At 40.0% G+C, this 10,539-nt stretch overlaps 3 protein-coding genes across 3 annotated transcripts; all 3 read right to left on the bottom strand.

Annotated features, from left to right (window-relative positions):
• Positions 1 to 361: 361 nt before the first annotated feature.
• LOC135628944 (uncharacterized) lies at positions 362 to 1,022 on the bottom strand. Its single transcript, XM_065135960.1, has one exon. The coding sequence runs from the start codon at positions 923 to 925 to the stop codon at positions 551 to 553; it is 375 nt and encodes a 124-aa protein (XP_064992032.1). The 5' UTR covers positions 926 to 1,022; the 3' UTR covers positions 362 to 550.
• A 579-nt stretch (positions 1,023 to 1,601) lies between these two features.
• LOC103998800 (probable aquaporin PIP2-6) lies at positions 1,602 to 4,189 on the bottom strand. The gene is made up of 4 exons (XM_065136397.1): positions 3,925 to 4,189; positions 3,530 to 3,825; positions 3,309 to 3,449; positions 1,602 to 1,796 (listed from the first exon to the last, which is right to left on the bottom strand). The coding sequence occupies exons 1-4, from the start codon at positions 4,187 to 4,189 to the stop codon at positions 1,602 to 1,604; spliced, it is 897 nt and encodes a 298-aa protein (XP_064992469.1).
• Positions 4,190 to 7,206: 3,017 nt separating this feature from the next.
• Positions 7,207 to 8,316, bottom strand: LOC135628553 (aquaporin PIP2-7-like). The gene is made up of 4 exons (XM_065135292.1): positions 8,025 to 8,316; positions 7,624 to 7,919; positions 7,411 to 7,551; positions 7,207 to 7,326 (listed from the first exon to the last, which is right to left on the bottom strand). Exons 1-4 carry the CDS (start codon positions 8,314 to 8,316, stop codon positions 7,207 to 7,209), a joined length of 849 nt encoding a protein of 282 aa, XP_064991364.1.
• Positions 8,317 to 10,539: the final 2,223 nt, after the last annotated feature.

The following is a 10,539-nucleotide window of genomic DNA, read 5'->3' as shown; positions in this document are numbered from 1 at the left end:
TCCCATTAACTTCATTTCATCTCTGACGAGGCATATCATGATATATCAATATAGTTAAATGATCGAGGATATTATCATTGTAATATATTATATTTCTTTTACAGAGATTAGTCTCTTCTCATCTAGATAATTAAGTCTCGACTTACCAAAACAATCTTTTTTAGGGTTAAGAACACTCAACGTCTAATCCTGATCGTAAGTTCTTAATAACCACTTAAGACTTTCTTCTCTCTCTCTCTCTCTCTCTCTCTCTCTCTCTGCCTCCTTATGGTTAGAGAATAGAACGAAATAAGTTTTCTTCTTTCGGAAGCGCACAGAGACGTGTTTGTTGACATCCACTGCAAACTGCGTGTGCTCCACGGATCACCAAAGGCTGGTGTTTTTGCCTTCATTCCACAACATGTATTTACATATTAGTCCGTCTCTGATACACATAGCAACCCAATTCAAAGCCGATTAAACCCCAAACACGCTGGGGGCTGAGACGGCATCAACTCTTCGACGCCCTCTCCTCTATTGCACACCACCGAAAGTAGCGATCATCATGGACTTAATTCTCCTTCATCCTTCTCTTCCTTTCACGCCGCTTGTCGCCGCACCTCTTCACGGCGGGGAGCGTGACCGCGTAAAGGTCGGCGATCGGGCGGTACCGCCGATTCCTCCTCCACGGCCCCGTCTCCTCTTCTTCCTCGTTCTCAGGAAGGATCGTTGTTTCGGGCGGCGGCCGCGCGTTCACGGACCGGGGGGACGACGACGAGGCGCGATCCTCCGCTGTCGCGGCGGCGGAGAAGGAGGCGCTGCTGCCGCTGAGTTGGACGAGCAGCTCCGCTGCGGCGAGCTCGGTGGCGGTGAAGAGGCCGCGGCAGGCGGTGGTGGAGCAGGAGGAGGACGGTCGCGTCGGGTGGAGATCGAGGGTTTCCTCCATGTCGCTCCGCTCTCGGGTGCTTCCTTCCAACGGAGTTTCGCGTGCCGCTCTTCCATTGGGGGAAGCGGGGTTATATCGTTTCGCTTCCTACGGTGCGCAATGGTTGAGATGAGCCCCCCCTGGTGTTGTAGTTGGTGATAGGGAACCGACTCGGGGATCGCGGTGCGCTGTCTCGCGAGGGGCCGTAATCTACCGGACAAGTCAGAGGGCAATACTGGGTAGGAGCAACAAGGAGAGCGCCGAGTGTGCATCTGTTGTTGTGCTCGAGGGGATAAGTTATTCGACCAAGAGCGTCGCACGGGAGAACGTTCGAGAACCACAACCGGCCGGGCCGGACCGGTCTTTAAGAGCTCGGGGTGATGAATCTCTTCTCAGGGGTGAGTCATTCATCGGACCCATTGATGGGGTCCGCCTGTGTGAGGTCCATGAGAGGCCACAGCACCCTCGATCCTCTCCCTGGATTGGGTCGAGGAGCAGAGATGGGAGGAGAGAATAATGATCCGATGATGGCTACAGGTAAAGTCCATTATATCGTACGGTATATATGAAAAGAGACGCACATCGGTGATAGCAAATTTCTGTTTCTTCGGTGTTTGTTTATGAGAATATAAAGAGAAAAAAGACATATCAATACTAATTAAAATGCTTAAAGTTAAGCTATCATTAGTGTTTGTGTTCACGGAGGAGGAGGACGAGGAGCTGATGCTTCAGGTGTTGCGGTGCTCCTGCGGAAGGCCTTGATAGCCGCTGACTTCAACACGTACTCGTGGTACAGCGCGGCGGCCGCAGCTCCGATGAAGGGACCCACCCAGAAGATCCACTGCAGCAAAGGGAATGGAGAAGCCAGATAAGGTGGGGGTACCTTTGAACTCTTGAGATTAAAACCAATGCAAGTTTTAAGACTTTTGAGATACACAAGTAGCGGTTGGAATCATAAATTAGGTTTTATGATTAGATTAAAATTTATTTACGTATCTTAATTAAATTAGGACTCACAGTCTTAGGCAAAATCAAATGACTAATATAAATGCATGGAGTGTTCAAGAGAGATATAGGGTAAAACCAAGAAGAAAGAAAGACTATAAATTATTATTGATATGGATAAGAGTTTTTTTATCAACACTATCTCTAATATATTGTTAGATCATTTTTTCTCTATATTTTGTTAAATTTTATCATATCTCCTTAGAAATTCACCATCATGGAATCAGGGCTAGCTTGATCTTCAGCATCAATGGTGAAAACGATAATTTAATCTTTTTAACCCTCGGAGGAGATATCATAATCAACAAGGTAATAGAAATATTGGATTATAGTAACAAATAGATAATGGACATAATGATGTGATAATTGATAGAAAAAGATAGATGAGACATTGAGAGGCAAACTCCCATTCAAAAAAATTATATTGAATGCATAGATATTATTTTTTTTAATCTTTTGGTATAATCTTATTATGTAGATATGATGGAATCGATTATTTAAGATGAAAAATTACAGTGAACTCTTTTTCTTAAGGATTGAAAGAAATATTCATTGATATCTAAAAGAGAAGAAGAGAGCACTACGATTAATCTCTTAAGCAAGCGAATGTATTGTTTCCGTGGATCTCTAGAGAAGTCTGATTAATTTTAGAACATATATATGAAAAGTGTATATCCTCCTACACTAATAGAAAATAAACCAAAAGAAGAACATGATTCATAATCAAGCGAAAACATAAAAAAAATTTAACAAATAAAAAAAAAAGATGAGAATGAAAAAAGAGATAGATTTTTCAATAATATTCTTGTTGAGTTTGAAGGCAAAAATAAAATTCAGATTAAGTAGTTTCCAACATGAATTTTCTTATAGTAGATGATTTTAATTTTGTTGGTATCATAAAATATTTTTACCTCCTTATACAAAAGACATTGCAAAGCGAGACAAGTTCTTGGTGTTTGAAGATCTAAAAGATATAGCATGTTTTCGGTATTTAAAGATGTGGAAGATAAAGCTGATGTTGACAAAAAAAAATAATACTACTCTTGGATATTTCCAAGTAAAAAAAGTCTCATTAATTTTGAAGTAAAAAGATTCTATATTATTATTATTTCGATCATTTATTTTATTTTTTGGAGATCGGTTCAAAATTAATTTGAGGTAAATTAGATAGACCGACTCACTGAGTTTTGAAAATTTTATAACATTTCATATTTAGGAAGTTTGATATTTCATAGATAAAGTCAAACTCTTGGTTTGACCCCTCATAAAAAAGAGTTGACTTAGAGAAATAAGGTAGAGCCAAAAGATGTCCGATTTGATAGATGGAGAGATTATGATATGGAGGAAGAGCTTTTAGTTATCATTTATACTATATGAAATTTGTCCAAGACGAACTTACCTGATCATTCCATGCCTTCCGTCTGTTGTAAATGACAGCAGCTCCGAGGCTCCTTGCCGGGTTGATACCTGTGCCTGTGATCGGAATCGTCGCCAAGTGCACCAAAAACACCGCAAAGCCAATCGATAGAGGCGCCAACACCTACATCGAAGCTCAAGAAATTACTCTCTGCATGGTCGCGAAGGGAGGGGCTCCTGCACGTGGGATCGGAGGACACGTACCGGAACGTGGGAGTCACGGGCGTTGCGCGTGGGGTCGGTGGCAGTGAAGACGGTGTAGACGAGCACGAAGGTGCCGATGATCTCAGCGCCAAGCGCAGCACCGTTGGAGTAGCATAAGGCCACCACGTTAGTCCCGCCGCCGAAAGCATCGAACTGGTGTTTCATTATAGCCCTCGCGATTCCGACGCCGCATATGGCGCCCGCACACTGCGCCACCATGTACGACACCGCCCGCAACACCGACACCTTTCGACCTAGGAGAAGACCAAATGTGACGGCCGGGTTGATGTGTCCACCTGATCGTAATCATGCCAATAGCAACGCGTCAAATGCGAAGAGAGAGAGAGAGAGAGAGAGAGAGATGAAGCTAAGATTAGTGCAGCGAGAGGACCGACCAGAGATGCCGGCGGTGCAGTAGACGAGAAGAAAGATCATGCCGCCGACAGCCCAAGCGATCCCAAGGAGGCCGACGCCGCCGCAGTGGTTGCCTAGAGACTCGGCTTTGTGGCCGATGACGGTGGCCACGAGGACATAGAGGAACAGGAGGGTGGCAACGAACTCAGCGATGAGAGCACGATAGAAGGACCAGAGCTTGAGCTCCCCCACGTCGAAGAGTGGCGCTGGTGGGTGCTCCGTCACTACCCTTACTTCGTCCGTCATCTCTCGTATCTCGCAGGAGAAATGGGTTTCTATGAGAAGAAAGAGAACGAGAAGATCATAGAGATTTATAGTGCATGAGAAGAGTGTCTTCTTTGGTGATGGCGTACAAGTAAATTTAACCGAGAAATTTCCAATTTAATTAATTATTGTCATATATATATTTTTTTGGATTTTTGATTAGAAAATACGATTCACTATAAAAAAATTTGATTAATTGTTTTTCCTTCTTAGCATTGTTGTGCAATAAATAATTGATCTAATGTCGAGGAAACTATTAAAATGAAGATTTCTAAGGAAATATCTCGAATGATTATTCTCATGAAAATAATTCAAAATAAGAATCCTTATTTTGCATTTTATGCCCTCACATTCTAAATATACACACAACCCTGAATGAATCATCATTCTCAACAATATTGTTTCGTCTCTTTATGGTGTTAGAGTTGTTTGATGACACTCAAGAAAATAATTCAATTAATCATTGTCCTCCATGTTTCTAAGATTTTTAAGCGAGGAAATATGATCAACTGTAGTTGATGTTGTCACTCCTAAAATTATGTTGATTATTTTTTTAATATTATGTCCGACCATTGTGGTGCATAAAATGATTCAATTAGTGTGACAACAAACAATTAAAATAATATTTTTTTAGTGAAACAACCTAAATGATTATTCTCATGGAAACACTCATTGATAAATCAAATAATCAAAAACAAGAGTTCAAGAGAGAATAGGAAAATAATTCAATTTATTGTTATTATTATTATTATTATTATTATTATTATACAAATTAAAGGATTTTGATTAGAAAATATGATTCACCATAATGAGAAGAAAAAAAAAAGGAAGTTTGAAATTGGTGCAAATTGCACTTTAGACTTCCCACACAAATGGACAGAGGTTCTTCTTTTTTTTTTTTATGATTTTATGATTTTTTTAAAGATTAATTTGGTATGTTTTTAGGTTGATTATATAAACGAGTATAATCGCGTTCTAATAAGTGTCTCAAACTTTCACTACAAATTAACAATGATATCTAAATAGTGAGCAAATTAGTTTTTCTAGCTTTTACTTGATTTTAGGGACCAATAATTTCATAAGTGTAACAGTGTTTGTGTATGGATCACTGTGACTTCAGGTGAGTAATATCATTTGCACTTTAGACTTTCACCACAAATGACTTGCAATAACTTAATAGCAAGTTCATAGGATTTTTTTTTTTTTCAATAATTTTAGAGACTTATTTAGTTAATATTAGCATGTTTACAAATTAATTTAGAATTTCAACATAGATGAGCAACAAACATCAATAGGGAATTAATAGATTTCTGTATTCTTAATAATCTTAGAAATTTTTAAGTCAAATATGATAACTTTGAAATACTCATCCATTGAACCTCAAACTTTTACCACAAACAAGCAAAGATGTCTCAATAATGAATAAATAGATTTTTCTATATATTTGATGATTTTAGGGACTTTTTAAGTCCAATATGGCATGTCTTTAGGTTGATCATGTGAATAAGTATAGTATTGGTACAACACTTTGAAATAGGTAATGGATTGCACCTCAAACTTTCACCATGGATAGGTAGGTAATAACAAGGGCGATCTCCCTTCAAAAATAACCCACATTTTGGATATTTCTCGGTTAATATCTCCCATTTTATTTTATTTTACTTTTCGAATAGTATTTCTAATTTAAAAAATATTCAGATTATTCCTCAATAATAATTTTTTCGCCTGTTATAGTATTTTTGGCCACCAAAAGAAATATCATAAATGATCTAAATAGACTTTTAGTCTCAATCAAAAATTTCCAATAGTAAATCAACAATAAATTCATGCATTTTCTGTGTTTGGTGATTTTATATTCTTTTTTAGCCCTATTAGGCACAATTCGCAATGACTTCGGAGTAGGCATTCATTGAACCTCAAACTGTCACCAAAATGGGCAACAGTGAATCCATAATTTTTTTGATTTATTTATAGTGATTCTATGCATTTCTAAATTGAACTTGACACGCTTTCAGGTTTATTTTCTGAACCAAAGTAATCACATTCATCCATTTTTAATGTAATTTAGAATACTTATCGATTGTACCTCAAACTTCAACCACTCATAGAGTGTGGCAGCATGCAGGGAGTGACGAGAGGCAACAGCGGAAGAGCGAGGTAAGCTACATGTGGGATCGACGATAATGACGGAGAAAAGGAGCCGAACGAAGGCGGAGAGGACGACGACAGTGGATGGGAGGTTGGCTTCTTTCCCTAAGGATGCAGAAACATTTGCGAATGGCCGTGATGACCACACACCATTTTGTTTCCTTGGCCAAGTGTCGCCCACAGGGAAGCGAAGCAGGTCCTGTTACTTGGAAAGAGCAGATCAGATGGAGGTTCTCCTTCTGAGACAGACATGGCGGAGGCACAGCAGCACCAGACCATCACGATCATGTCACAGTCTCCGGTCTGGTGGCGGACGATCCATCTTTATCTCCTTCCATCATCTCATTCCCTAAAGGCTCCATGTCATGTACCTGCTAAACATCAGCAATGAGGAAGCTTGTGATCTCGTTGCCTAAAGCTCGCCGCTACAACCATGTCGTCTTCTTCATCTTCTTCTCCTCTCTCCGTCCCATTCTACAATCTCGAAAGATAGCAGTGTGCTTGACTGTTGTGTCCCTACCAGCAACAACGATGAAGACAAGGGTGGATAAGATTGTAGTCGATTGTCATCGTTGGGGGAATGTTCTGTCCCATAATTGCGCACAACCAAAGCTAAAAGGCACAGTTCTCATCTAAATCTATAAACAGAGTCTCCTACACAGATATGAATCATGCAAAGTAACATCTTGTAACCCATCACAATATATTAAAGAGTTCACAGCACAACAAACGAGAGAGAGAGAGAGAGAGAGAGAGAGAGAGAGAGAGGCGATTAAGCAATCGATGTTTCAGTCTTCAGACCACCTTAGCACATTCACGACAGAACACAGAAAGAAAGATATGCTGCTATTTTAGTTGCTGCGGCTGCTCCTGAAGGAGACCAAATCCTTAATAGCCGACGCCCTCAACACGTACTGGTAATACACCGCCGCCGCCAGAGCTCCGCCGAAAGGACCCACCCAGAAGATCCACTGCAGAGAGGAAGGCAAAAACCAGATCATGTTCCTCTAAATCCTGAGATCAAAACGAAACCAAGTTAATATGAAGAGACTGACGTGATCATGCCACGGCTTGTGCTGATTGAAAATGACCGCAGCTCCTAAGCTCCTTGCCGGGTTAATGCCGGTGCCCGTGATCGGAATCGTCGCCAAGTGTACCATGAACACCGCAAACCCGATCGACAGAGGAGCCAACACCTACACGGGAGCGGCAAAAGCTTTGGACCAGCGATCTTTTTGGAGAAATGGATCGTGCATATGCACACGCACCGGAACGTGAGAGTCGCGGGCGCTGCGTTTGGGGTCAGTGGCGGAGAAGACGGTGTAGACGAGGACGAAGGTGCCGACGATCTCGGTGCCGAGGGCGGTGCCCTTGGAGTGGCCTGGGGCCACCACATTAACCCCGCCGCCGAAAGCGTTGAATTGATGCTTCATGATGGCCTTCACGATCCGGACGCCGCATATGGCGCCCAGGCACTGCGCCACCATGTACAGCACCGCGCGCAGCAGCGACACCTTCCGCGCCACGAATAGACCCAACGTCACAGCCGGGTTTATGTGCCCGCCTGATCACAATCGAACGCCAACGCCAGCGTTAAAGGAGTGACCTTTGACGAGTTTAGAAACGGAGAGGGAGAGAAGTGAAGCTAGAATTAGTGCGGTGGAAGGACCAGAGATGTCGGCGGTGCAGTAGACGAGGACAAAGATCATGCCACCGAAGGCCCAAGCGATCCCAAGGATACCAACGCCGCCGCACTGGTCGTACTGAGACTGAGCCTTGTAGCCGATGACGGTGGCCACGGTGACGTAGAGGAACAGCAGGGTGGCGACGAACTCGGCGATGAGAGCCCGGTAGAAGGACCAAAGCTTGAGCTCCCCAAGGCCCAGAAACGGCGCCGGCGGCGGGTCATGGTAATCCTTCGCCGGCGGGTGCTCCCCCTCTGCCGTCACTTCCTTCGACATCTCTCTCTAGTTCGTCCTCTCTATGGCTTCCCAGTGACCGATATGACAGTCGAGATATATAATGCACGAGACGGTATGACAGTCGAGATATCTAATGCACGAGATAAGGGTGTATCTAAATAATCTGCTGCGAAAGGGGATGATTTTGTTTATTAAAATAATATAATTTATATAAATTTGAGGAAAAGATCTTCCTTAATCATAATCATAAGTTCAAATCATACATATATTCTTAAATCATAGACTAATTAAGGATTAAAAGAATATAAAGGATGTTTTTATGATGATCTTCTATCATGCTCGTATAAGATTGAGTTTTATACGAACGTCAATCTTACACCAACATAACTAAAATATCATAGGAGTAACAGACTTTGTGAGAGAGTCAGTTGATCGTAAATATGTATATGAGAAACACGTAGTTAAAATATGATAACTTAATCTCAAAAAAAATAAAAAATTATTGATGATATATTTCATACGAGAATGAAATATTGAGTTAAAACATAAGTAGGTGGCAGCAATATTATCACAATATATGAGTGGATTGGAAGGTGATGTCAAGTTTGTATACCGAATAAGTGACCAAGTTAATTTTTGCAATAGTGGTGGTGATGGCTCAATATTCAGCTTCAATAGTAGATTTTATAATATTTTTATTTTTTGAAACTCCAACTAATCATATTGGCTCCAAGCAAAATAGTGTACACAAATATATATGTTTTATCATAAGTAATGCCTATCTAATCAACATTGTCAAAGGCATGGAGATGAAATGATGAATGTTTACAAAGAAGAAGTTCCTGATTGAGAGCTTTTTTAAGATATTGTAAGATACATTTTAAGCAGGCTAATATATAATGGAGGGTCGATACATGAATTGTGATAATTTATTAATTATAAATGAAATGTTTAAATATGTAAGAGATAAATACTACAAGGAACAAAGTACTTATCGGTACTATATATGATCCATAGTAGAGTTACTATCATATAATTTGAGTAACTTAGTAGAAAAGAGTGAGATGATGACTTCTTTGACATTCTATATGCTCATCTATAATAATAAATCTTGAATATACTTCTTTTGAGATAAAAAAAAATCTAAAAAAATATGAACATTATTTTAACTGAGAATTTATTACGATCTTAATGGCGCTAAGAAGGGAGAGGGAGATGAATTAGTACATAGCAATTTTAATCGATTTTAAAATTCAATCTTGATCGATAAATCACCATGCCTTAGAAACTTGATTGATTAAGTTAAATATTTTATGACCAAATTCAATCATATTAGATGTATCAAATTCTACGTGGCCAGATTCAACCATGTAAAAAATATTAGATGTATTAAAGTTTAATTCAGTCACGTAAGAGATATTTGACGTCACGTAGTAGAATTCTAGGGATTGAGAGATAACAAACACTTCATGGCTAGATTCAATCGCATTAATCTTCATTCTTTTTATAGTTATTAAAAAGCCCAAACCATTAATCTTTAGCACTCATTGATATGCCAAACCCTCTTTTTGGAGGTCCAAAATATCTTCCTCCACTTCTCCTTCATCTTCTTTGGAATTGAATTAGTCACTATTTTCTTCACCTCGCTCAGCTCCTATAAGTCCCTTTAGCTCCAAAGAGGTCAAAAGTGTTGTTACAACGAAGGACTCCCCTTTGAGAATGATCCCCTCCGATAATGGACACTAAAGTCTAGACAAGCTCCTTTTAACTTTTGTTTTGGTCTTGAAGATCTTAACCATTGTCGATCTCACTTCTTCATTCCACCCAAATTCATTCGCTCTCATAGTTGCTTGTCCTATTGAGTAATCCTCTATATCAAACCATGACTGCTACACCTACACTAATGCATTATAGGAGGGGCTTCAGTTCATCCTCCATGCTTTCTTTGTCACAATCTTTCTTACATTAGGAGATCTCATCTACTTAGGTAGCATCGATGTTGAACTCTTAGTGTTACCTTGCAGCATTCATTGATGTTGACCTTGTTGCACCCATGCTATAACATTTGCTTTTAAGAGTTTAGAATTCTTCATTTCAACCCAAAGTAAATGTAAGATTTAAAAGCATCAAGTTCCAAAAAGGATTAGAAGGAATATTTTTTCTTTATTTATTTTCAAAAGGGGTGGTTTTTCAATCTTTCATAGAGCACTTGAAAGTTTATTAAACTCTTTTAAGGTTGGTCAGATTCGAGAATGGGTGATT

Source organism: Musa acuminata, chromosome BXJ3-1 (genome assembly GCF_036884655.1).
Source record: "Musa acuminata AAA Group cultivar baxijiao chromosome BXJ3-1, Cavendish_Baxijiao_AAA, whole genome shotgun sequence".
Lineage (NCBI taxonomy): Eukaryota > Viridiplantae > Streptophyta > Magnoliopsida > Zingiberales > Musaceae > Musa > Musa acuminata.
Note: the sequence above shows the minus strand (reverse complement) of the source record. Positions and strands in the feature narration are given on the sequence as shown.